The 22,307-nt window shown below is 45.2% G+C and overlaps 1 protein-coding gene across 3 annotated transcripts in view; it reads right to left on the bottom strand.

Moving 5' to 3' along the window:
* LOC26535463 (proton-associated sugar transporter A) overlaps nt 1-22,307 on the bottom strand; it is a 335,879-nt gene that overhangs the window by 241,210 nt on the left and 72,362 nt on the right. For all 3 annotated transcript variants that reach the window (XM_015189391.2, XM_015189395.2, XM_039375840.1), the window contains exon 4: nt 41-379. In XM_015189391.2, coding sequence (XP_015044877.1) covers nt 41-379 — 339 coding nt within the window. The remainder of the gene's footprint in view (nt 1-40; nt 380-22,307) is intronic.

Raw genomic sequence — 22,307 nt, 5'->3', positions numbered from 1 at the left:
ATTAGGTAAATACAATTTAGCTCAATAGTATTTATCTTACCGATTTCTGTTTCATCCCAGTTAACGCCTCCCATTGAATAACCAAAAAATCCTCCAAGTCCTGCCATTATGGTGAACGTGGATAGGCCTCTTGCTTGATCTTCTGGTAAACATACGTCTAACAGATAAGCTCTGGCTGGACTTTGGCAAGCATCCGCATCAAAGTCAAGGAGCACAGTTCCGAATACGGTAAAAAATATACCCCAAGAATGGGAAGACTTTGGTGGAGAATTTTGAGTAGAAGTAATATTGTCAATTTCTGAAATCGAATCTCGCAAATGTAAATTTTCATCTCCAAACCAATATCCCAACGTTTCGCCGTTTGGCACCAAAAGAAGACCTTTAAAGTACAAAAAAAATTTGTTAGCTTATCGTTGTATATTTATAACAGTGGCCCGCTCGGTCTCAGTCGCGGACTATCAAATTTCTCTGTCGTGCGTTCTCTGTTCTCGAGCGACAAAGGTCTACTTCTGCGCTCTAGCGAAACTTAGTTCCTTCTGCTAATGCACGGTGGACTTATAGGTACACATTTTCAACAAAAGGTCATTTAATAAAGATACATTAATTGTTTTGTAAAAAATGCCGGGATAAAAGCTTCCATGTGATCGAGGTGATTTTATAATAGGAAAAGGTGGAAAATGGAGCCAAATATATCTTAATATGGGAAATATTTTACCTAACATTTTATCATGCTTAAATAGCAGATTAATTATACGGAAACACTTAAAGACTAATGAGAACAAGAGAGAACGCTATAATTAAGTTCCTCAAATATCAGATATCCGTTACTCAGCTAGTGTGAATGCGACCGAGAAAGTTCAACAATATTCATTTGGCTTATTAATAAAAATTTGCACAAAAAATAAAATAGTTCTGGGGGCTATGGGCGGCTTCTAGGCGTTAGAGGCCACCCCTACGGCCAACATTGTTTTAGCAAAAAATTGAAAACACAAATAATCTAAAAGCAAGAGCTTTTTCTTGAGTATAAAGTTTAAGTCGGATGGTGCTAGTTTTAATAGTATAAATTTGAATGATAATTCTTGATTATTTCTCCTCATTTCAACTTCTCGTGGCTTTTTTAAAAGTATAAATTTAAATGACAATTCTCGATTATTTCTCCTCATTTCAACATCTCGTGGCTTTTTTCAACATCAGTCTCCTTCTTCAATCTGTTCTGTTCACTCTTTTTACAAGCTTATTCTTCCTATCTCCCACTCACTCGCTAGTATAAGTTGGCAGCTTCATGCAACAGATGTTATGTTAACCACATTCAAAAGGCGCAGAATTCAAATATAAACAAAATTATTCTAATTAGGGATTGCTTTAACATACCGGCCACCTTGAAAGTATGCGATTGATTTCCAAGAGACAGGTAATAAGGCGAGTTTCCGTATAGGGCGGCGGATGATTCCCTGGGCAGTGCGTACGTTGGCTACACGCACGATGTTGTCCGCTCCTGCGATGGTGTTGACTATGCGCCTAAGAAGCCACCGTTATGGGGGAAGATTTTCCTCGTAAACGATGACCATGTCGTTGACAGCTTGATTTGGTGATGTCTTCGTCCATGTTGTGCGAACTTAAAGCTCGTTTATATACTCGTGGCTCCAGCGACTCCAGATGTGATGCTTTAGTGCGCTGACCCTTTTCCATCGATCCGACTTGTTCAGATTGTAGTCGATTTGTGGAATGTCAGGTAGTGCTCGGAGTGCGTCACCCACTAAGAAGTGGCCAGGCGTGAGAGCGGCCAGGTCGTTCTAACTTCTCAAAGGTTAATCTGGTGTCTCGAAGAGTGCGATTGAGTCCCTTGACGCTTTTTACTGCAGCTTCCCATATGCCCCCGAAGTGTTGAGCCCTGGGCAGAATAATGTGGCCCATTAGCTGCCTTTCAAGAGTTGGTTGATAGCGACGACAATGTATGCATGAGCAACCGACTTGTCGCGCCAAGTTCCTTGCATTCACTATCCAGAACTATTTTCGAATTAAAGCGACGAGCGTCCCGGTGTGATAGTTCTGTAAATAAAGATGGCGAGCGAACTGTGATACAAATGGATCCTTAGCTGGAAGCAGCTTTGTTGATGTGCTATTAGGCTTGAGCATGCAGTTGTGCGAAATATAATAATGCGGAGTGTTTAACTGTGGATGACTCACGAGACTCATGTGTCCCAGGTCTTGAAACTCCTGCATAAATTCTACATATTTGGCCCCTACCTCAAGCCTTTTGCATAGGCTGCGTTGAGGCTCCGAGAACGGTAGGTTCATCTTTAAATGGCAGTCGTACTTCCAATAGACCATCGCGTCGTACCGTTTTGGTAAAGAATTCCTCACAGTTTCGGTCGGGAGTCTCCACATGATCGATGCGCCATAGCTAATTGACCAATTTTGGTCAATTTCATCTAGTGCGATAGTACTCGTACTAGTAGTACTAGTACTCATCACTGATGGAATGTTCTGAGATGACCTCGACATCGACCAGACATTATCTGGGTTTGGACTGTCACCCGCTCTCCGCTCCCTCTTACGCTCTCCCGCTCTTCACCACAGAGTCTCCAAGGAGTCTCCGCTGCGCTTGGGAGAGCCTAACTAATTAGAATATGCACCAGTTTAAAATTATTACTAACGATTAAACACACGCCCGGTCGCGCCCGCGCAATTACGAAAAGTCTAGTGTTCGCTTTTCTTCGAGTGTGTCTATTTCAGCATATTTGGAAAATTCCAGGACAGCAGCCCCGTACAACCCATCATTTTTTGATCCATTCGAGCCAGATCACCTGGATTTTCAAGTTTGTCCACCAGCGAACAAATTATAAGATAAGTACGAAATTTCCATTCCTTTTAATTGCCGGTCTGCAGCAAAAGGTTCGAAAATCCAATTTCGTTCAATTTGCTGTAAGATTTATTGTCAAATCTAACGGATTTCTCCGACAAAAGGCAATTAAAGAAAATTACTTATTTATTCTCACGGGCGCCGTCATATTACCCTTTCACCCTCATTCGTGAAAAGTTCTAAGTCCAAATTTCCGAATATATTTAAATATTAGACCAGTTCGAAAAGTGCAAAATTCCAAATGTGAAAAAGTGAAAATAATTTGTGCCAAGTTCAGTGAAAATTTCTAAGTCCAAAGCTCTGCCAAAAGTGGCAAAAATTCTGTTCTCGTTTCACTGTGTCCAACGCAAGCCAAATTCTTTTCGCAACACATTTTTGTTTTAACTCCGCAGTCCACTTAATGCAATTTGCTTTGCTATCGAAGAATACAACAACGAAACAAACAACACATACCCTCTGGCCATTCCAAATAAAATATTAATTAAACATTTACCAGCCAGTTCCATATATATTACATCAACATATACTACATCTATATATATTACATCAACATATATTACATCAACATATACTACATCCATATACATTGCATATATTACATCTACATATACTACATCCATATATTACATCAACATATATTATATTCACATATATTACCGACATACATTGCGCATTGCTGCATTCCTTTTAAACATATACCAAAGTTTAAATTGTTTCCCGTCGGCAAATCCAAACCACAAATAAAATTTATTCCAAGTGCCGACGCGGAAAAGGCGTTTTGTTTTCCATCAATTTTTTCCGTAAATTTCCAAATTAATTTCCGAGCAATAAATTAAACGCGGAGAAAAGACTCCAATTCCACCATTCAATTTTCTCCGTTTCCAGTTGTAAACAAAAAAAAAAATAAAATTTTCTTCGTTCTAATAAACATTTTTTTCACCGTTTTCCACATTCCAAGTGTTCCAACCGTAAATCAGGTGGACCTAATTACCATATATCACAGGTCATTTTATACAATTCGCTGTTCACTCCGAGTCACCTGTCCAATTAGTCAAAACTACGGCGTTTCCACTTCGTAAATTTTACACCACTTTCTCACCCATTACATCCTATACGGTATTTTTCCGCTGCTTTATACCGTTCACGGCGGCAAGCTTAAATTTTTTAAGTACAGTCTAAGGAATCTGTCTACATTTTCAAAAGTGTGACCGGGCTCCAAAACCGCTTCCCTTCCATTTCGTATTTCTTCGATTATGCCCATCGGGGACGATAAGAAGAAATTGTCCGCTGACAAACCCAGGTCTATTTTTTCACCACAAGGGCCCAAGAGTCCAAGAATCCCAAGCATTTCGGTGAAAACGCCTGCGCAGATTTCCGACGACTGTGCTACTCCATCCAAATCCACAGTACAGCGCACAGCTAAAAATATGGCTGCTTCCGATCTAGCGCTAGCCAAATTCATTTCGGTTTCTGACCGCTTAATCGAATTTAAGGCTCAGATTAACACTCCGGAATCCGCAGTTCCAACCGTCACGATGCTCAGCGTCCGTCGCGACCAAGTCCGAACCCTATGGGACAAGGTTGAAAAGAAATTCGACCTCTGCTCAGAGTGCCTTGTGTCAGCAGGCGAAGCGGCAGCAGGCAACATGCCTATTCGCAGGGCTAAATACAGTTATTGCTATTCACTCTATGAAAGGTGTGTTGCCCAGCTCGTTGATAAAATCGAGCAGGGCACGTCTCGGTCCATCCCAGCCGCGAACGCTGCGCCCCAGGCCTACATTTCCTCTGGCTGTCGGTTGCCTCCATGCGATACAGAAGTTTTCGCAGGCGACTATCTTCGCTGGCCGACTTTCCGGGATCTTTTCACAGCCATTTATATCAATATTCCGCGGCTGACTCCGGTTGAAAAGTTATTCCATTTAAATGCCAAAACAAGGGGCGACGCGCATGCCATCGTTTCGATTTCGCCTCTCACCAACGAGGGTTTCCGCTCTGCGTGGGAAAACCTAATAGAGCATTTCGAAAATAAACGATTGTTGGTAAAAAGTCAATTGAAAATACTGTTTAATGTGCAGTTGATACCACAGGAATCTGGGGCGGCCTTGAAGGTACTGCAAAGTACTGTTCAAGGATGCTTGACTGCCTTAGAAATGTCAGGCATCAACACTAAGAACAGGGACTGCCTGCTGGTATATCTGTGTTCATCCCAAGCTCCCGAAGATAACTCTCTTCTTATGGGAGCAGTCGCTCCATAAGAAAGCCGACATCCCGACATGGGCAGAGCTGAACACCTTCCTCACAGAACGTCATCGAACCCTAGAGGCCATCGATGATGTGAGACCGTCCGTACCAAGTCAGTCGCACTCCAAAGCGATGAACTCAAGTGGGCCCTCTAGAAAACTAAATTCCTATAAGACGAAAGTGGCTCCAAAATCGAAAAGTTGCGACTTGTGCAACAAGGAAAACCATCGTGTCCGTGTATGTCCGCGTTTTCTCCAAATGTCGGTTGACGACCGGTCAGCCTACATTAAACGGAAGCAGTTATGCTTAAACTGCTTTGCAAAGGGACATCAGCTTCGTGAGTGCAAAAGCACGCATAATTGTTTTACTTGTCGTGGCCGGCATCACACATTGTTGCACCGAAACAACCCCTTTTCCAGCAATTCAATTCGACACAGATCTCCCACGCGTACGATAATTCACTGGACAAACTACTCAAAAAATTTTGGGAGGTGGAGAATATACCAACAAAGTTGGTAAAAGACTCCGATTCCGTGTGCGAGAAGAATTTCCTTCAAACGACCACGAGAAACGAGTGCGGCAAATATGTCGTTAGTCTGCCTTTTCGCGACCCAGAACATATCGGTTCCGGGCTAGGGCATTCTAGGTCTTTCGCGTTGGCTCAGTTTTTAAGAAATGAGCAGCGTCTAAAAAGAGATGAGGTCTTGAAAGCGAGATACGATTCGGTGATCCAGGAATATCGCGACTTAAAGCACATGCGACAAGTTCTTCCTACCCATGATTGCAACGCCTATTATATGCCATATCACGCCGTCTTAAAACCGGAAAGCGTAACTACTAACCTCCGTGTAGTACTCAATGCCTCCAGCCCTTCATCGAATGGTAACAGTTTAAATGATATCCTTCATGCAGGCCCTGTCTTACAATCCGACTTGACCATTCAAATTCTGAAGTGGCGCTATTTCCGATACGTGTTCAGCGCGGATATCGAAAAAATGTATGGACAGATCTGGGTAGATCCGAAACACACTCCATTCCAGCGAATTTTTTTCCGTAACAATAAAGAGGAAATCAGAGATTTCGAATTGAAAACAGTAACCTTTGGAGTCAATTGCGCGCCTTTCCTGGCCATCCGAGTACTGCAGCAGCTATCAGCTGATGTAGAACTCAGCCATCCAAAAGCTAGCAATGTCATTCGAAATTTCATGTATGTGGATGATGTTCTAGCCGGAGCGGACTCCACGGAAGAAGCTCAGCTCATGGTGCAAGAGCTCCGAGACGCTCTGAATTCCGCCGGATTTCCATTGAGGAAATGGACCTCTAACTAAAAGGAAGTTTTAGCGGCCATTCAGAGCAGCCATCTATTAAATACTGATTTTCTCGAGATCGATGCAGAAAGCACTGCAAAAACCCTCGGTATTCGCTGGAAGGCAACCTCCGACGAATTCTTCTTCGTCCCGCCAGAGTTGGCTATTGAAACGTCCTTTACAAAACGCCAAGTCCTGTCCCAAATTGCCAAATTGTTCGACCCTGCACGCTGGTTAGCGCCGTTTATCGTTCGAGCTAAAATTTTCATGCAGGAGCTTGGGTGGGACGAAAACATTCCAAATGAGCTTTTTCAGCGATGGCATAATTTTCTCCAAAGTTATTCGGTTTTAGAGCAGATACGCATTCCACGCTAGCTATCGTTTCATCCAGATTTCAAGGTCGAGCATCATGGTTTTTGCAATGCATCGCAAAAGCCTTATGGGGCGGCAATATATGTCCGCGTAGAAGTGGGCAGCACCATTATGGTGCAACTCCTAACCGCGAAAACCCGCGGTTCAATGTTCAATCTGAGCATAATCCAGCAGACCTGGCAAGTAGAGGAGTTTCCCTCCAAGATCTAGCCGATAGCCAGTTATGGTGGCACGGACCGACTTGGTTGCAAAATCCAGGCAACCAATGACCAACTCAGGTCGACAACGCTCCGGTGACCGACCTGGAGAAGCGTGCTCTAAAAGTCCATCTCGCAAAAGCTCCATCTAAAGAGTTGTTGGCACGTTTCTCCAAGCTTGAGAAAGCTCTACGGGTCCTTGCTTATGTTCATCGCTTCATTCAGCGGTGCACGAAGCAGACATATCCATCTGATGTGCATTTGCTGGCCACTGAAATCGCCGCCGCCGAGCGGTTCCTAATTTCGAACACTCAGCGCAGAGAATTCCCTGTGGAATATCACTGCTTAAGTGAAAAGCGTCCAATGCCAAGTTCAAGTGCCATCCTAAGCATGAATCCGTTTCTAGATCCGCAAGGACTGATCAGGGCTTCCGAAAGCATTCAATACAATGAACGGCATCCAGTGATTCTTCCGTATAACTGCCTGCTTTCTCGCTCCTTGCGAATTTCACTCATCGCATAACTCTCCATGGTGGTAACCAGTTAATGGTGCGCCTCATCCGGTCGAAATACTGGATTCCTAGAATTAAGAACCTGATGAAAGCAGTAGTAAATTCGTGCAAAGTATGTGTGATCCACAAAAAGCGGTTGCAAAACCAACTGATGGGTGTCCTGCCCAAAGAAAGAGCATCGTTCTCCCGACCATTCACGTATACTGGCATGGATTAAGCCGGTTCGTTCGATATAAAGAACTATACGGGAAGAGCATGTCTTATTACAAAGGCGTATGTGTTAGTTTTTGTTTGTTTTCCACCAAGGCCATCCATTTAGAGCCTACATCTGACTTAACGACCGAAAAGTTTCTTGCCGCTTTCGCTCGTTTTCTATCCAGAAGAGGGTGTCCACGTCAAGTCCAGTCAGACAATGGCAAAACCTTTGTTGGCGCTGCCACCCTGCTTTCCCGCGATTTCCTTCAAGCCGTAAAAGAGTCGGTGACGAATGCCTATATTCATCAAGAGATGCAATGGCAATTTATTCCTCCGGGGGCACCCCATATGGGAGGCCTTTGGGAAGCAGGCGTTAAAAGTTTTAAGACGCTATTTTACAATTGCACTGTCACGCGAAAATACACGTTCGAAGAGCTCTCCACGCTCTTGGCAAAAATAGAAGCGTGCCTTAACTCCAGGCCGCTCTCTCCTATGTCTGAGGATTCGACAGATTTGCTGGCTCTCACGCCAGGTCATTTCCTTGTCGGGGGACCGCTTATGTCCACGGTGGAACCCAAAGTAAAGGGAGAAACGAAATCCATTCTTAATCGGTGGCAGCATTTGAAAGCTCTCCATCAGCAGTTCCGTGTGCGATGGAAAGAAGAGTACCTCAAAGAACTCCACAAGCGCACTAAATGGCAAACCCCGTTCAAAAATCTCCGCATCGATGACATGGTCGTCATCAAGGACGACAACTTACCCTCTAAGGAGTGGCCGCTCGGCAGAATTGAGTCTGTTTGCCCAGGAGCCGACGGCAACGTCCGTGTAGTAAATATCCGTACTGCACGTGGAGTTGTTAATCGTCCAGTGGCAAAAGTGGTGCTTTTGCCGACGGAGTCTTCCGAATCTTCACAATAATAGTCTCTTCTCTCGTCCTTAGTTGTAGTTCACTAGCACTATTCATCCATTATTTTTAATTTCGTTTTCGATCTCCTTTCGACATTCAACTACCCGCTGCATGGCCCCTCATCAACAAAACGCACGCAGTGCTCTGGCCTTGGAGAGCAGACGTACCCGAGGTACTCAATCCTACCGATGCCAAGTCTGCCGCGATATCCATCCTCTTCGGAAGTGCGCGAGGTTCCTAAAGCTCAGCGCTTAAAAGCGTCTGTGAGCAGTCCTCATTAACAAATACTGCGCCAATTGCCTCGCTTACGAGCATTCCACGGAAGACTGCCGAAGCGGTGATCGTTGCAAGAAGTGCGACCGATCTTCACCACACGCTGCTCCACATGCACGAGCAGGTTAGCTCGTCGTCGCGGTCGCGAGCGCGCTCGCGTCTCCAACCGGTGCCAACCCGGCAAGCAGCTTCGGTTTCGTCCCAACGTTCCCGCCGGCAAAATCCGCCAACTCAGCGTAGGAGTTCACCGCCATGACGCCCGGAATCGACCACGCCAGGCCCATCGCTCTCGTCGCTGCTGCAACGCCATAGCGTGAACATCCTTCCGACAGCGCTGGTCATTTTGGAGACCGGGACGAAGACCCCCATGAGCTGCATCGACGCTTCGTTGGCGTCAGCCTTTACGCTTTCGATGACCAATGTTGGCGACGAGAACATATCGGTTCCGGGCTAGGGCATTCTAGGTCTTTCGCGTTGGCTCAGTTTTTAAGAAATGAGCAGCGTCTAAAAAGAGATGAGGCCTTGAAAGCGAGATACGATTCAGTGATCCAGGAATATCTCGACTTAAAGCACATGCGACAAGTTCTTCCTACCCATGATTGCAACGCCTATTATATGCCATATCACGCCGTCTTAAAACCGGAAAGCGTAACTACTAAACTCCGTGTAGTACTCAATGCCTCCAGCCCTTCATCGAATGGTAACAGTTTAAATGATATCCTTCATGCAGGCCCTGTCTTACAATCCGACTTGACCATTCAAATTCTGAAGTGGCGATATTTCCGATACGTGTTCAGCGCGGATATCGAAAAAATGTATGGACAGATCTGGGTAGATCAGAAACACACTCCATTCCAGCGAATTTTTTTCCGTAACAATAAAGAGGAAATCAGAGATTTCGAATTGAAAACAGTAACCTTTGGAGTCAATTGCGCGCCTTTCCTGGCCATCCGAGTACTGCAGCAGCTAGCAGCTGATGTAGAACTCAGCCATCCAAAAGCTAGCAATGTCATTCGAAATTTCATGTATGTGGATGATGTTCTAGCCGGAGCGGACTCCACGGAAGAAGCTCAGCTCATGGTGCAAGAGCTCCGAGACGCTCTGAATTCCGCCGGATTTCCATTGAGGAAATGGACCTCTAACTAAAAGGAAGTTTTAGCGGCCATTCAGAGCAGCCATCTATTAAATACTGATTTTCTCGAGATCGATGCAGAAAGCACTGCAAAAACCCTCGGTATTCGCTGGAAGGCAACCTCCGACGAATTCTTCTTCGTCCCGCCAGAGTTGGCTATTGAAACGTCCTTTACAAAACGCCAAGTCCTGTCCCAAATTGCCAAATTGTTCGACCCTGCACGCTGGTTAGCGCCGTTTATCGTTCGAGCTAAAATTTTCATGCAGGAGATTTGGCTGCAGGAGCTTGGGTGGGACGAAAACATTCCAAATGAGCTTTTTCAGCGATGGCATAATTTTCTCCAAAGTTATTCGGTTTTAGAGCAGATACGCATTCCACGCTGGCTATCGTTTCATCCAGATTTCAAGGTCGAGCATCATGGTTTTTGCGATGCATCGCAAAAGGCTTATGGGGCGGCAATATATGTCCGCGTAGAAGTGGGCAGCACCATTATGGTGCAACTCCTAACCGCGAAAACCCGGGTAGCACCAGTCAAAACGGTTTCGCTCCCAAGACTGAAGCTGCGCGGAGCGTTATTGCTTTCCGAAAGCCATCATTCCGCAGATGCCTACGGTTAACTCCGAACTTTACTGTTGGACGGACTGCACGATAGTGCTTGCATTGTTAAGCAAGCCAGCGTGCCAGTGGACCACATTTGTAGCCAATAGGGTGACGAAGATCGCCCAGGCCACAAAAACAGAGAATTGGTCTCATGTTCAATCTGAGCATAATCCAGCAGACCTGGCAAATAGAGGAGTTTCCCTCCAAGATCTAGCCGATAGCCAGTTATGGTGGCACGGACCGACTTGGTTGCAAAATCCAGGCAACCAATGACCAACTCAGGTCGACAACGCTCCGGTGACCGACCTGGAGAAGCGTGCTCTAAAAGTCCATCTCGCAAAAGCTCCATCTAAAGAGTTGTTGGCACGTTTCTCCAAGCTTGAGAAAGCTCTACGGGTCCTTGCTTATGTTCATCGCTTCATTCAGCGGTGCACGAAGCAGACATATCCATCTGATGTGCATTTGCTGGCCACTGAAATCGCCGCCGCCGAGCGGTTCCTAATTTCGAACACTCAGCGCAGAGAATTCCCTGTGGAATATCACTGCTTAAGTGAAAAGCGTCCAATGCCAAGTTCAAGTGCCATCCTAAGCATGAATCCGTTTCTAGATCCGCAAGGACTGATCAGGGCTTCCGAAAGCCTTCAATACAATGAACGGCATCCAGTGATTCTTCCGTATAACTGCCTGCTTTCTCGCTCCTTGCGAATTTCACTCATCGCATAACTCTCCATGGTGGTAACCAGTTAATGGTGCGCCTCATCCGGTCGAAATACTGGATTCCTAGAATTAAGAACCTGATGAAAGCAGTAGTAAATTCGTGCAAAGTATGTGTGATCCACAAAAAGCGGTTGCAAAACCAACTGATGGGTGTCCTGCCCAAAGAAAGAGCATCGTTCTCCCGACCATTCACGTATACTGGCATGGATTAAGCCGGTTCGTTCGATATAAAGAACTATACGGGAAGAGCATGTCTTATTACAAAGGCGTATGTGTTAGTTTTTGTTTGTTTTCCACCAAGGCCATCCATTTAGAGCCTACATCTGACTTAACGACCGAAAAGTTTCTTGCCGCTTTCGCTCGTTTTCTATCCAGAAGAGGGTGTCCACGTCAAGTCCAGTCAGACAATGGCAAAACCTTTGTTGGCGCTGCCACCCTGCTTTCCCGCGATTTCCTTCAAGCCGTAAAAGAGTCGGTGACGAATGCCTATATTCATCAAGAGATGCAATGGCAATTTATTCCTCCGGGGGCACCCCATATGGGAGGCCTTTGGGAAGCAGCCGTTAAAAGTTTTAAGACGCTATTTTACAATTGCACTGTCACGCGAAAATACACGTTCGAAGAGCTCTCCACGCTCTTGGCAAAAATAGAAGCGTGCCTTAACTCCAGGCCGCTCTCTCCTATGTCTGAGGATTCGACAGATTTGCTGGCTCTCACGCAAGGTCATTTCCTTGTCGGGGGACCGCTTATGTCCACGGTGGAACCCAAAGTAAAGGGAGAAACGAAATCCATTCTTAATCGGTGGCAGCATTTGAAAGCTCTCCATCAGCAGTTCCGTGTGCGATGGAAAGAAGAGTACCTCAAAGAACTCCACAAGCGCACTAAATGGCAAACCCCGTTCAAAAATCTCCGCATCGATGACATGGTCGTCATCAAGGACGACAACTTACCCTCTAAGGAGTGGCCGCTCGGCAGAATTGAGTCTGTTTGCCCAGGAGCCGACGGCAACGTCCGTGTAGTAAATATCCGTACTGCACGTGGAGTTGTTAATCGTCCAGTGGCAAAAGTGGTGCTTTTGCCGACGGAGTCTTCCGAATCTTCACAATAATAGTCTCTTCTCTCGTCCTTAGTTGTAGTTCACTAGCACTATTCATCCATTATTTTTAATTTCGTTTTCGATCTCCTTTCGACATTCAACTACCCGCTGCATGGCCCCTCATCAACAAAACGCACGCAGTGCTCTGGCCTTGGAGAGCAGACGTACCCGAGGTACTCAATCCTACCGATGCCAAGTCTGCCGCGATATCCATCCTCTTCGGAAGTGCGCGAGGTTCCTAAAGCTCAGCGCTTAAAAGCGTCTGTGAGCAGTCCTCATTAACAAATACTGCGCCAATTGCCTCGCTTACGAGCATTCCACGGAAGACTGCCGAAGCGGTGATCGTTGCAAGAAGTGCGACCGATCTTCACCACACGCTGCTCCACATGCACGAGCAGGTTAGCTCGTCGTCGCGGTCGCGAGCGCGCTCGCGTCTCCAACAGGTGCCAACCCGGCAAGCAGCTTCGGTTTCGTCCCAACGTTCCCGCCGGCAAAATCCGCCAACTCAGCGTAGGAGTTCACCGCCATGACGCCCGGAATCGACCACGCCAGGCCCATCGCTCTCGTCGCTGCTGCAACGCCATAGCGTGAACATCCTTCCGACAGCGCTGGTCATTTTGGAGACCGGGACGAAGACCCCCATGAGCTGCATCGACGCCTCGTTGGCGTCAGCCTTTACGCTTTCGATGACCAATGTTGGCGACGAGAAGGTCTGCACGACGACGATTCGCTCCAGGATCGACGCGAACACTATGCTGGAGGTCGTGCTCAAGTTCGACCCCAGTGTGCGGATCCGCACACCTGTCCGGGCATTGAGCGACACAGTGGTCTCCAAGTTACGGGACATCATGCTGGCTGATGACCAGTTCCATCGGCCTGCTACCGTCTCCATGGTCCTATGAGCAGATGTTTATCCAAAGAATATCCAATCCGGATTCCTGACCTTCGACGAGGGAATGGCGGTCGCTCAGAAAACTGTTTTTGGGTGGATCGTGTCCGGTGCCTGCAGCCTGCCGTAGGATGGCTTTGTTGCAACCCCAGTGATTGCAAGGGGGGCGGAATGTCCAAGTTACGGGGTTTGGACTGTCACCCGCTCTCCGCTCCCTCTTACGCTCACCCGCTCTTCACCACAGAGTCTCCAAGGAATCTCCGCTGCGCTTGGGAGAGCCTTACTAATTAGAATAAGCACCAGTGTAAAAACTATTACGAACAATTAAACACACGACCGGTCGCGCCCGAAAAGTCTAGTGTTCGCTTTTCTTCGAGTGTGTCTATTCCAGCATATTTGGAAAATTCCAGGACAGCAGCCTACAACCCATCACTATCCATCCAAGTAGCATGGGCAAATCCTTTCCTAATTTAACTTGGCCGACTGCTAAGACATCGAAAACGTTTTTCGTGACTAAAAACAAATCGAAGCCTTTGGGCAAACTCCTCGGATATGAAATTCACCTGATAACATGAATCCAGAAGAGCTTTCACTGGTTTGCTCTTCCTATTCTGTAGCTTTCAAGTACATCCTTGACCAGAATCAGTGCCGTAGACATAATGACACAATCGGAACGAGATTCGGTGTGAGTATGTGCGACTGCGTCCGAAACTTGTTGACTCCGCTTGAGAAAGTGACAAGGGAGCTGCGGCCGATCCTGATGACGGCCGATGAAGCAGTGGGTGATGGGGCAATGCACATGAGTGGCCTCTCCGCGTCGACGGGCAGTTGACTAAAAGATGACCCTTGCCAAGGCAATTAATGCATAGCTTGTGGCTCTTTACTGCATTGAGGCGATTATCTAGGGCGAGATTGATTACTTCTGGGCATCTAAAGGTTTTGTGGTCTGTCTGTGAACAGATGTTACAAGTTTGTGTTGTGCAATTGAAGGACAGACTTGCCTGATTCCTCTGCGAGCGCGACGTATGGCCACTGGATTGACTCATAGGGGCTTCAGCAGTAGGATTCTTATCCGATTCCAAATATTGACAATGACGTTCGACGACTTTAACGCATTTGTCCCAAGAAGGCAAGATAGTGTAATCCAGCGACTCATTCCACTTTCTCTTAGTCTCCTGGTCCACTTTGCCCAAAGCTATGAAGATGATCATGGCCTCGCAGATCTGTGACCTGGTGCTGAACGAACGCAACGAGTTGTATAATGCGGATGCAATATCGATTAGACTCCGCAACTGCTGACCATTTGACTTGGCGCCAGTTGGCAATGCGAAGAGTGACGATATGTTATCCAAGATAACGAGAGTTGGGTTGTCATAGCGCTGCTTTAAGCGGTCCAGAGCCTTTGTGTAGCTGTCTGCGGTCACCTAGAAAGCTCGAACGGTTTCATAAGCTGGTTGAACTTCTTGATCTTAGACAGGGATGGCTGGTGGCCAAAGACTCCGTTAAACGACATGAGTAAGTACTCGCAGTATTTTCCGTCAAATGTAGGCAATGATGAGCGCGGGAGCTTAACTTCAGATGTGTGCCCAAAATTAACCGTGGATTCATGAATGCCGGTGCTGGTTGCATCTGGTCAAAGTTGTTCCTGAACGCAAATCTTGGCGTGGATAAATAGTTCCTCCATTTCGAAGCGAGTATTGCGCTGCGCATCAGTTGGCTCCATCTGCTCTATGGCGTCCTGAGTGGATAAAGCAAGTTTAAAATACAATTCCAAAATCGACAAACGGCAGGATAATTCTAACGGAGAAAAAGTCAAACCAGGTTCCACTGGTTTGCTCATACGTGTAAGGCTTTTCCGAGCTCTCGTTCGCTGAGCTTTGAGTTGCTCCAGCAAATACATTTTGCAGATGTTTGTTTACTTTATTTATTTTCGATCTGTCTGTGCCTTGCTTGACAAGGTATGTGAGAGCGAGCGAGACGACGAGATGCAGTGGAAAATTTTCGTTTGCCAAGCCTAGAGTGCAACCGATGTGTTGGAGCAGAGTGATTATTATGATGATTATGTACGGTGACGCTCCTGGGGGTATTGATGTATAGAGGGAGGACCGAGATGTCGACTTTAACTATGGCGATGACACTTGGAGGATACTATGTCCACTCCAACGACGTCCAGGGACCAGTGGGAGACCCTTGAATATAGGCGGCAGCTGTACTGCTATGAATTGTGCGCAAATGCACGACCGACAATTCTATGCGGACGCTGGGTAGACCAGCAGCGAACGCGATGTGCCAATGTACGAGAGTTTGGCAGGGCAAAGGTCGTAAGTGCGCATGCGAGTCTTGGAGCAAAGAAAAAATGGGGCGAACATAGCCACAACCATGACCAAAATAAACTAAAAAACTAGTACAAGTCCTGTCACGAGTTCTGTCTTGAGTATAAATGCTAAGTCGGATGATGCTAGTTATACCCGTCACTCGTAGAGTAAAAGGGTATACTAGATTTGTTGAAAAGTATGCAACAGGCAGAAGGAAGCGTTTCCGACCATCTAAAGTATATATATTCTTGATCAGGACCAATAGCCAAGTCGATATGACCATGTCCGTCTGTCTGCCCGTCCGTATGAACGCTGTGATCTCAGGAACTGCAAAAGCTAGAAAGTTAAGATTAGATTAGATTCAGCATAAAGACTCCAGAGACATAGACGCAGCGCAAGTTTGTCGATTCATGTTGCCACGCCCACTCTAACGCCCACAAACCGCCCAAAACTGCCACGCCCACACTTTTGAAAAATGTTTTGATATTTTTTCATTTTTGTATTAGTCTTGTAAATTTCTATCGATTTACCAAAACATTTTTTGCCACACCCACTCTAACGCCCACAAACCGCCCAAAGCTGCTACGCCCACACTTTCGAAAAATGTTTTGATATTTTTTCATTTTTGTATTAGTCTTGTAAATTTCTATCGATTTACCAAAACACTTTTTGAATTAAGCGTTTCCGACCATCTAAAGTATATATATTCTTGATCAGGACCAATAGCCAAGTCGATATGACCATGTCCGTCTGCCCGTCTGTCTGCCCGTCCGTATGAACGCTGTGATCTCAGGAACTACAAAAGCTAGAAAGTTAAGATTAGATTAGATTAAGCATAAAGACTCCAGAGACATAGACGCAGCGCAAGTTTGTCGATTCATGTTGCCACGCCCACTCTAACGCCCACAAACCGCCCAAAACTGCCACGCCCACACTTTTGAAAAATGTTTTGATATTTTTTCATTTTTGTATTAGTCTTGTAAATTTCTATCGATTTACCAAAACATTTTTTGCCACACCCACTCTAACGCCCACAAACCGCCCAAAGCTGCTACGCCCACACTTTCGAAAAATGTTTTGATATTTTTTCATTTTTGTATTAGTCTTGTAAATTTTTATCGATTTACCAAAACACTTTTTGCCACACCCACTCTAACGCCCACAAACCGCCCAAAGCTGCTACGCCCACACTTTCGAAAAATGTTTTGATATTTTTTCATTTTTGTATTAGTCTTGTAAATTTCTATCGATTTGCCAACGGTGTTTAAGACTCTCCTTCTCCCTTCCACTAGCTGAGTAACGGGTATCAGATAGTCGGGGAACTCGACTATAGTGTTCTCTCTTGGCGGTTTGTAGGCGTTATAGTGGGCGTGGCAGAAAGTTTTTTGGCAAATCGATAGAAATTTACAAGACTAATACAAAAATGAAAAAATATCAAAACATTTTTCAAAAGTGTGGTCGCGGCAGTTTTGGGCGGTTTGTGGGCGTCAGAGCGGGCGTGGCAAAAAATTTTTTGGCAAATCGATAGAAATTTACAAGACCAATACAAAAATGAAAAAAATCTAAACATTTTTTAAAAGTGAGGGCGTGGCAGTTTTGGGCGGTTTGTGGGAGTTAGAGTGGGCGTGGCAACTTGAATCGACAAACTTGCGCTGCTTCTATGTCTCTGGAGTCTGTATGCTTAATTTCAAGTTTCTAGCTTTTGTAGTTCCTGAGATCACAGCGTTCATACGGACAGACAGACAGACGGACAGACGGACATGGTCATATCGACTCGGCTATTGGTCCTGATCAAGAATATATATACTTTGTATGGTCGGAAACGCTTCCTTCTGCCTGCTACATACTTTTCAACGAATCTAGTATACCCTTTTACTCTACGGGTATACAAAATTATTCTAATAGGGTCTTGACCCAACAAATAATAAAATTAAAACAATTAAACAAACTTGAGCGGCGTCTATGTCTCTGGAATCTGCATACGTAATCTCAACTTTCTAGCTTTTGTAGTTCCTTATATCTCAACATTGATACGGACGGACAATGGCAGATGGACTAGGCTATTCATCCTGGTCAAGAATATGTATCCTTTATATTGTCGGAAACGCTTCCTTCTAAATGTTACATACTTTTTAAAGAATATAGTCCTTTTACTGTGGGTCTGACAACATGAGTGTACAAACTAATTTCCATTTAATTAAAAACTTTAATTTTTAGTCTGTTGTGGTTTTATTAAAATCAAATTGTGACTGAACATAAAAGATCTAAGAATAACAAAAGCGGTGTTAGACTGCGACGCAGCGGAGCTCTGCAGATGTGGACCATGATTTGTAAAGTCAGCATTTTGTCGCTGCAGGCGCTGTTGGTGGTAATTGCAACGATGCAAGCAGATGTCTAGTGTAATGACTCGCTTAGTCGTAATAATAGACACGTTGACTTTATTTAGGTAATAAGTTTAGTAACACCCGTTATTAAAAATAGTTTGAAATGCACAGTATTAATGGGCACGCGCCACCGGTCCGATCGACTGTCCTGACTAGAGTGAATAGCTTCTGTCTACACCCTCTTTTTTTTTATTTTTTACACGCGTGTCCAACGGCCACACATCCCGCCTAACCGATGTGTTAAAAAGGTTGGAATTGACTGCTTTAAAAGAGGCAGAAAGTCAGGACTCGAGATAATAGAATAATGTCTATTATAGTCAGAAAATAATACTCTGTTAGGTCTACAATGATTTAAGATTATGGGTAAGTAGTTTCTAGCGAGTCTGCTTGGAACAGAGTTTAGCCGACTAACCAAGTCGAGACCATTACCTTCACCACGAATAAGCTTACAAAATAAAGACGGTTCCAAGCATCGTTCTACGGCTAGCTAGGGAAGGTAAATTAATTAACATTAGTCCACTGGAACAAGGAAGTAATATATGGTTTGCATCCCAATTCAGTGCAAAATTTAATTCCGAGTGAACTACGTATTGTAGACTCCAAACAGGTGATCCATATTCAAGAATCGGACGGACTAGTGAAATTAAAAGGGTTTTGGGAATGTAAGGATCATCAAATTCCTTTGACCACCTTTTTATAAAACCAAGCTATATACGAAAAATGGTCTGCGTTTAGGGTTCAGAAGAACACCAAGTATATGAACCTATGTTATTCTGTCCAAATAGCACCCACTCAGAGTGTATTAGTTTAAATATAGTACGATATCACGGCACCATATTTGAAATCTAAGTCGAAATGACAAGAAGTGTCCTTATACTGGAGGCATAACCTCTAACGAGCATAACGATCCGGTAAGCTTAACATATAAAGCTAAGTAGAACTTAAATGGCTTATGTTAATCCTCTGTAAAAGGTTTGCTGGGCCGAAATAATACATGTGTAAATTAGTTCATAACTGACCTCTGGTGAAAACTTATCAAGTAAATATTATAAAAGGAAGCTATATTTTTTTCATTAAATCACCAAAAAAGTTTATTATATAGGCTTTCAGAAAATTACAGCTTTACGCCATTGAATTCTACATTACGAGAGTTGTCAAAAAATATTTCCTCTGACGTGAGGGTAGACCTAACCGTAATAAGGACTAAATTTTCACGCCTAAGGGGACGATCATGCCTGTGTATTGTGTACATATCTGGGAAAACTTCAGAGTTAAGTATCTCCGGTTTTAACCAAGTCTCTGTAAACATAATAATGTGGGATGCAAAAGAAAGGCTATCTAAATACAATTTAGTTAGCTTGCTACACAAGCTTCATACATTTTGATGCGAGATAGTGAGACTAGATTTTAGTTTTTTTAAGAGGAAGAAGTAGAAGTAGAAGAGGAGCATGGTGCTCCATGCATGGAGCATGGTAAATCTTATAAATAAATCTTTTTCGTAGGGTTTTGAGGTAACAAATTGGATTTACATTTGGTCACAAATTAAATCGCGTCTTCCTGATTAAGGTTCATTGTTGACACTGCGTTACACTAAACAAACACAACTAAACAAGATATGGACCGTCGCATGGGTGTGTGATAGCGTCAGGTTTTTTTCGATAACGATTCAATATAATTAACACTATCAAGACCGACTGCGCCAGTTTCGTATATTTATTTTTGAGCCTATTTAATGGGCCGTCTTAATAGACTAAGACCAACGCTGAAATTTAAAATTATACAAATAAAAGAAACCGGGTTGGATTTATATTCTTTATTCTTCAACGTTCAGCCTAAGACTAAGACTAAGACTAAGACTTTATGAATATGCTAGTGTATTTCGGGAGAGCATTGCTTATGGATGCTAAAGTTATGGAGAGTTTCAGCGAGAGCAGGCAAATCTACTTAGGTTAGGCTCTAATATTTGTTCACAAGAACGGCAAAGAATTGTTTATGAGAATGCTTACTGTGCAAATGGCATGCAGGATGGAAATTAATTAAGTGCTACATTGTTAATTGTTCTGTCTAATATTTTAATTGGCCGGTTTAGGTGGTGTAAATACTTCACTATATATACAGTGGGCTGCTTGTGGTTTTTGGAGTGGGTGTGGCAAAGACTTTTTGGTAAATCGATAAAAAAAAATCGATTTACAAAAAGTATAAAAAACAAGAGAGAACGCTATAGTTGAGTTCGCCGACTATCTGATACCCGTTACTTAGCTAGTGAAAGTGCGAAGGAGGCTATTCAAAACTGACAGTTTTTTGCGGTTTGTGGGCGTCGGAGCGGGCGTGGCAAAAAGTTTTCTTGCAGATCGATCAAAATTTACATGACTAACAAAAAAATGAAAAAATATCAAAACATTTTACAAAAGTGTGGGCGTGGTAGTTTTGGGCAATTTGTGGGCTTTTTAGTGGGCGTTGCAAAAAAATTTGTTTGCAAATCTATAGAAATTTACAAGACTAATACAAAAATGAAAAAATATCAAAACATTTTTTAAAAGTGGGGCGATTTGTGGGCGTTGGAGTGGGCGACAAAGCGACAAAGAAGAAGCTGACACTGCTGGCGGAGAAGTATACGAAGGAGAAAAGCCCCACCCGACATCCAGAGATTGTGATAACAGAGACAAACACAAGGATGGACGACGGGAAGGAGACAAAGATGGAAGAAAAAATGGAAACGGGAACAATCGATAGAGTTCGGAATTGGGGTATCAGATACCAGGGGACGACAAACCCGCTGGAATTCCTCGAGAAAATGGAGCAGTGGGCCACCGGATACGGACTACGGCACGATCAGCTGGTCCAAACAATGCCGTTTATACTGGAGGGAAGCGCCATAGATTGGTGGAACACGACACCAACAAAGATCGACCACCGAGGTACGAGGAGCAGTTGCAAACCCAAATAGCACAGTTGAGACAGGGAGAGAACGAGCCAGTAAAGGAATACGCGATGAACCTGAGGAAGCTCATGAGGTTCACGAAACTGTCGGAAGCTGAAAAGCTGGATTGGGTGTACAAGAACTGTAGGAGCAAGCTAAAACTGTACACAAGGAGGAACGGATTTACATCGCTAACGGAGTTCCTTAAGCTAGCCGAGGAAGTGGAGGAAATTAAGCAAACGGAAGCACAAACCGGGCAAGCAGGACCACAGGCACTAAGGCCAGAAATATGCATGAGATGCGGAGGAACCGGTCATACGGCCCGCACATGCGGCAACCCACCAAGGCTGTTCTGCTGGGTGTGCGGAAGGAACGAAGTCAGGACAACGGAATGTTGCCGAGCTAAGGCGGGAAACGGAGGAGGCCTGGGCCAGTAAAGCTGGCAGCTCAGGCAAGAAGAATAGGTCCAGCAACAGGCGATTTGAGATGTGACGGCTACCAAATAGTAGCACAATTCAGGATAGGGTGTAGGAGTGCCAAGGGCATAATAGACACCGGAGCGACGAGAAGCGCGATAAGTAGGAACATGTTCCAGGATCTAAGAGAAGAGGGACAGTGGATCAGGATAAACGCGGAAATATCGCTGGCGGACGGATCACGGCAGAAGGCGATCGGGGGGTTTGCAACGAGAGTGGAGTTCGGGGGTCGGAGATTTGAAATAACATTCATGATCCTACCGAACGTCGAATGCGGAATCCTACTAGGGATGGACTTTCTGGCAGGAGCAGAAAATACACTGAGATGTAGCGGACTAGAATTGGAGAGACGAGGGATCAGAGACGAGAGGAGGAAGCAGAGGCGAAACAAGGGAGAGGCACCGACGCAGACGGAGATCGTCCAACCGGGCCTGAGCGGGGTGACCAACCACCCAACGGGAACCACTGGCGGAGCCGGCCCGAGGGAGGCGAGCCAGGAAGGAAGGGCCCAGTCGATGACGGAGCACGTCCGAATGGGCCAGACCAGAGTGGCACACCTCCCGAGGGCTGGAGGGGAACACCCGAGGAGAGGCCGAGAGCCAGGCGAACGGCGGGCGCTGAACCAACCAGCACAGGCCCGTACGACACCGACAACAGGCACGATCAGGGTAGCAGCGGGCACTCCGCCAACCCGGAAGGACAACGAGTTGAGAGCCGTGGAATCTGCGTCGCCGGACAGGGATATCCTCGAGCTCCACACCGAGACCATCAACGAGTTGGGGTGGACGGTGCCAACCGGAGCCAGGATATCGGACGAAGTCATGGCAAAAATAAGGGCAACCCTGGCGCAAAAACCCAAGGACCCAACGGCGATGGCTGGAAAAAGACGGAGAAAGGTGGTGGCGCATCATA

Source organism: Drosophila yakuba, chromosome 3R, assembly GCF_016746365.2.
Source record: "Drosophila yakuba strain Tai18E2 chromosome 3R, Prin_Dyak_Tai18E2_2.1, whole genome shotgun sequence".
In the NCBI taxonomy this organism is placed as follows: domain Eukaryota; kingdom Metazoa; phylum Arthropoda; class Insecta; order Diptera; family Drosophilidae; genus Drosophila; species Drosophila yakuba.
This window is presented reverse-complemented; position numbering and strand designations above follow the sequence as displayed.